Source organism: Triticum dicoccoides, unplaced genomic scaffold (assembly GCF_002162155.2).
Source record: "Triticum dicoccoides isolate Atlit2015 ecotype Zavitan unplaced genomic scaffold, WEW_v2.0 scaffold86725, whole genome shotgun sequence".
NCBI lineage: Eukaryota > Viridiplantae > Streptophyta > Magnoliopsida > Poales > Poaceae > Triticum > Triticum dicoccoides.
This window is the reverse complement of record NW_021306230.1, coordinates 24,312-30,051: the sequence shown is the minus strand read 5'-3', so window position 1 is coordinate 30,051 and position 5,740 is coordinate 24,312. Positions and strand designations below refer to the sequence as shown.

General features: G+C 48.0%; 1 protein-coding gene across 1 annotated transcript in view; it reads left to right on the top strand.

The window, feature by feature from the left end:
• Window positions 1-2,960: 2,960 nt before the first annotated feature.
• The window catches only part of LOC119348140 (protein NRT1/ PTR FAMILY 5.10-like), a 13,789-nt gene continuing 11,009 nt past the window's right edge, over window positions 2,961-5,740 (top strand). Inside the window, exons 1-4 of the mRNA XM_037616478.1 lie at window positions 2,961-3,162; window positions 3,232-3,449; window positions 3,932-4,553; window positions 5,449-5,457. Of these exons, the coding sequence (XP_037472375.1) occupies window positions 2,961-3,162; window positions 3,232-3,449; window positions 3,932-4,553; window positions 5,449-5,457 (1,051 nt within the window). The remainder of the gene's footprint in view (window positions 3,163-3,231; window positions 3,450-3,931; window positions 4,554-5,448; window positions 5,458-5,740) is intronic.

Below are 5,740 nucleotides of genomic sequence, written 5' to 3'. Positions count from 1 at the left end.
CTTTCTTTTCGTCAAGGGAGGACACATGGAAAATTCAATGCCCACTTTAGGCCACTGAGACTGATCTATAAGTGCTGGAATTGGAGTAGCATATGCAGCTTTGAATCTTGCTACCGAATAATATTCATGCAAATATGGATGCATATTTATCTTCGGTTGGGATGCTAAGAAGAGAATGGCATGCTCACATGGTTTACCAGTGTGTTGCCACTCGAGGAAAGTGCAATCATGCAATTCAGTGTTAACAACATGTCTCCTTCCAGTTTTGTTATCTCTAACTTCAGCACCCCAAGGTGAAGATTTTTCAACAAACAAATGTGAGAGACATCTGCTCCTATTGACCACCTGTTGTACCACTGCCGGAAGCTTACCACCTTGCATACAATCACCTATCCTTCTTCTCAATTCCCACAACCGCATGAGCATGATCCTGATTTGGTCAACCATGTCTTACATAGGAAAATCTTTTAACTCCATCACCTTGTTGTTGAAACTCTCTGCCAAATTGTTGTTGATGTGGTCACACTTGATGGCAGTGTTGAATGGTGACCTGTACCATAACAAAGAATGTTAGGTGTTCAGCCATGGACCAAACTCATCACATGCTGCCATTATCTTATCAAGATGATATTTGTGTGTCTGTCTAGTGTAAGATCTTGCTGCTGGCCACATGCGCCGAAATTATTCTCCTCTAAATTTTTTGATCAAATTCATCCACAAATGACCGAAGCACTCCCTCTGCTCAGCATGTGGGAAAACATTTTTCACTGAATTTCAAGCCCCTTACATGCATTTGTGTGTATAGCCAAAGGTGACACTGGCCCTAGGCATCTTTTCAACTGGATCATGAACCATGTCCGTGAAGCCTCTGTTTCTGACCGAAACAAGCCAACAGCAATAGGAAACATTCAGTTGTGTCCATCTGGAGCAATGCATGCTGCCAACTGACCATTCCACTTGCCTGTCAAAAATGATGAGTCTATGCTCAAATATGGATGGCACCCTGCTTTGAACCCATCGATGCAAGGCTTCAAACCCATAAAAAACTTGAAGAACTTGACTTCACCTTCGGCTGATACCTCTGTATCTATCTCCACAACACTGCCAGGTGACCTCTTTTCCACCTCTGCTTTGAAGTTGTAAAGCATCCTAAATGTATTTGCCCAATCACCATATAACTTTTTGATTGCCCTTTGTTTTGCCTTCCACACTGTGGTATATTTCAGTTTAATGGGGTATATCTTTTCCAAGTCTACTTTGAGTTTCTTGGCAGTAGTGTTTGGTGTTTTGGCTAAAATTGGGGTGATCTTTTCTACAACCCAAAGTTGTGATGTCATGGTTGATACTCTCTGTGAACTAGTAATACAAGTATGTTGATTGGGGATTTGGTTAACCCTGACAGTACTTCCATCAGGTTGCAGTCTAGCAGATATGTACCACTTGCAAGGCTTCACACTACCATCAAATCCTCTGCACCTCGCATAAAACATCTTTCTATCAGTTCAAACAGTCTTGGCATCAAACTCATGTTTCACTGCATAAGTCTTGAAACACATCCTAAACTCCTTCATGCTTCGGAACAACTTTCTTACTTCAATGACAGGGTTTTCTTTGTCATACACATGCACCAGCTCATCATCATGTGCATCATCTACTTCATCTGCAGCTTGTTCCATCAATTGTCCATCTACTTCTTCATCAGCATTAGCAGGCAAACTAGATTCGCCCCTCTCCTGCTTATCTCTGTCATTGACTGGAATGCCAAAAAGTTTGGCCATCTCAATGTAAGGCATTGGTGCAATGACCAAATCAGTAGGCTCATCTAATTCAACTACATTCCAATCAACAGTTGCTGCAGTTTCAGTTTCAGTTCCAGTCACATGTCCCTCTTCGGCTATTACTGTAAGTTCAGTACACATGGGAATCAATGGCCTTTGTGTAGCCCAATCATCATCTACCATCTGGGCAGCCAATTGTGATGGCACATATCCAACCTTCGAAAAAAATCTTCAAATCAACGAGCTCAGCAAAAAAATTAGCCCGTTTGCTTGTCCAGCCGTTTTGCCGATCGATTTCTACAACAATCTGTTCACCATCTTCTATTCTCACATACTCTCCTTTCCAATCATCAAACCGCAACAGTGCTACTTCTTGCTCTAGACCCCAAACAATATTCTTCCCAATTTTTTCCACCCATTTCTTCACTGTCATCTCTCCCATGTTCTGTGGAACTTGTGGATCAATCTCTGTAAACTCAACCTCCCATTTAACAATTGTGTCTCTCTCAATGTTCTGTATGCTACCATCAAATAATTTTGCCTTTGATGGAAATAAATTGACTGTTAATTCGAAGGTCCGAGCGGCAGCATCCCCTCTGTCAGTGGCGGACAGTGTGAGCCCCTAAGAAAGAGCCGACGAGGCCACCCCCTAATTGCATGCAAAATTGGATCGGAGAGAGGCACATTACCAATTCGAAGTTGAATCTGGTGGCTCCATCTCAGTATGCCCACGGGCTCCCCTCACAACCTATCGTTTCCACAAGCGAAAATAGAGGAAACGAGCTGAGATCTACGGGCCCGAGTGAGGAAGGGGAGGGCGACTAGGGTTTGAATTTATTCACCATTTTCTGAGGACGAAGGCTCCGCCGCCATTGAGAACGAGGGATCCGCCGCCGCCACCGAGAACGCAAGATCCGCCGCCATCGAGAACGCAAGATCCGCCGCCACCGGAGAAGAAAGGGGGCAGAGTGGCGGGCCCGGCACGGTCGGGCGGCAGGGCACAGACAGCTGTTTTGAGGAACAATTAAGTTGGACCCACATGTCCTAACATAAACGGGCGGGCTTGGTTGACGACCAATTTAATCACATTTAACACCCCATGTGGCCCTGGGCTATTTACACGCTCAAATGTGTCGCATCACAGCCATTCATTCCAACAACGTCGCACTCCTTCCAATTCGCATGAAAAACGTCGCACAGGATCTATTGACCCGCAAGCGAGCAGTGAACACCGAGAGGTCGAACAAGATACCAATGGAGGATACGTATGTCCCGTTTCTTCCTGGTACGGATGAGTCGCCACTCGTCGGCGTCTCCGACTACCGCGACCGCCCGTTGTACCGCAGCACATCTGGCTGCTGGCGCTCGGCCCTCTTCGTCGTCGGTATGTTCCAGTTATATATTCTAGGTAGTATATACGTCTATAACTAATTGATCTGCACCATGGATGCAGTGCTGGAGGTCGCTAGCGGTTTCGCCTTCTATGGCGTGCAGGCCAACCTCATCATGTTCCTAACAGGGCCTTTAGGCCATTCTAACGCCGCGGCGGCAATGGCCGTGAACGCCTGGGTTGGGACGGCCAGCATCCTGCCACTTCTAGGAGCCTTCGTAGCCGACTCCTGGCTGGGGCGCTACCCATCCATCATACTCGCCTTCACGCTCTATGTCCTGGTAATGTCTATAGTTTTAGCTCCATCGACAACAGTTGATTAGAGTGGGACCACAACTCCTGAAATTCGTTTCTACAATATCATGCATAGTTCTAAATCTTAAACTGTAGTCTGAGTTGACATTCATGATCTGGATTGGTAAATGCTGGACATGCTACAAGTTAATCTAGTCAGAATGTAGATTCATTAGTTGTTGATCATGCTCATCTTTTTTTTTACTGGGAGTTGATCATGCTCATCTGATGTAACATTGCATACATATATACATGAAAATAGAATAAAAGAAGAAAAAGGCCTAGAAACAAACATCTGTGTTTTCTCTTGCTCATTTGCTCGAACATTTCCCGTATTCAGAGTGAGGGACCTGCAGGCAACACGATATCGATGGTGCCCTTTTTATGCATAGACGGAGAAAATCTTTATATTGGAATGATAAATCTTGAGTCGTGAATATTTACGGACTATTTCTTAATTAATGTGCAGGGGTATGGCATGATGACTCTAGCATCGGTGCTCCCGGTACAAGGAATCAACGGTTCCTCTTCCCATCCTTGTTCATTACAAGTGGCCTTGTTCTACACCTCTCTCTACCTCATAGCCCTCGCCCAAGGCGCGGACTATCCATGTGCCCTGGCCTTCGCTGCGGGTCAGTTCGACACGAACGACCCTCGGGAGCATGCTGCCCGCAGCTCCTTCTTCAATTGGTGGTACTTTTGCTTAGCCGTTGGTACCACCATGGCTCTCGGTGGAGTTGGATATATCCAGGAGTCCTTTGGTTTGGCAATTGGATACGGTATGTTATGCACCACGGTGCTCTGCGCCGCCATTGTGTTCCTCATTGGAACCTCTACCTACCGCCTATATACGCCCACCTCTGGCGCCAGCAACCCCGTCACGCTCCTTGCTCGGAGCATTGTGTCTTGGCTTGTCAAGGAAACCCGACAGGAGGAAGAAGCGGCTGCTATAGCCAAGGAGGTAGAGGAGGCGCACAGCATGCTGCACCTGTTGTCTATCTGGGCGGCGTGCCTATCCTATGGTATGGTGTTTGCGCAAATCATGACGCTGTTCAACAAGCAAGGTCACACCCTAGACCGTCACATCATTGGCTGCACTACCAGAATTTAGGCAGTTGCCGACGGCCATATCTATGCCGACGGCCCCCGTCGGCCTAGTCCGAGCTATGCCGACAGCTAGCTCCTGGCCGTCGGCGTACAATGGCCGTCGGGCTATCCACGTCTACGTCGAGAGCAGCCGTCGGCACATAACAGCCGTCGGCTTATCCAAGACTACGCCTACAGCTGCCGTCGGCATATATAGGCCGTCGGCATAGATGCGGGCCCGCCGACAACGGGCATCACGGCCGGCTAACGACGTCAAATCTATGCCGACGGCCGTGACGGGCGGCCGTCGGCATATATACGGGTGACACGTCACCGATCCGGAGCGCACCGACCAGGACCTATGCCGACGGCAGCCGTCGGCATATCCGACACATCATCGATCCGCGGCGCTGTCCATCTGCCCTGGCCGCAGCTATGCCGACGGCTTTGCCGTCGGCATAGTTTTTTTCTTTTTTTCGATATAGTATTATTATTATTAAGCATACAGTATGTGTTAATAAGCATACATATAGTATGTGTTAATAAGCATATAGTATGTTAATAAGCATATAGTATGTGTTAATAAGCATACATATAGTTTTTTTCTTTTTCTTCACTGTTTTCTTTATTATTATTATTTAACTAACTTACATACCGTATGTGTTAATAAGCATACCTACATTATTTTTCGGTTCTGTACAGAGCGGTGTGACCCCCCTCACGAACGGTGCAGCCGCCAGCCGGCAACTGGAATGGGGAACAACTGCATCAGGTCTATACGAAGGGGACTTTGCTCCAAGTGTTTATATATATCGGATGACCGAAGAGGCGGCACACATCTCCGGGGCGTGGTCCCCCTAATGGACGGCGCCGCCGCCGGCACCTGGAGGGGGGAAACAGACGCATTGGGTCTACACGGAGGGGATCTAGCTGTCGGTTTGGCCCCGAATGTTGCTCCCGGGTGTCCCTCTGTGCTGACCTGACACAACCGGGTGGAGAGGCCCACTGGTCAAAGCACGTCTGTGGAAAGTCAAAGGGCTAGATCTCGTGGTCAACCGCTCTAGGGTTAGGCGGGACGGGGCCCTGGGGGGTAGCAATGCCACTGGAGCGTCGCACCGGCCCCTCATACATGCGGGGTGGTGTGGTGGCATGTCCGAAGAGGTGGCACACGTCTCCGGGGTGTGCCCCCCCC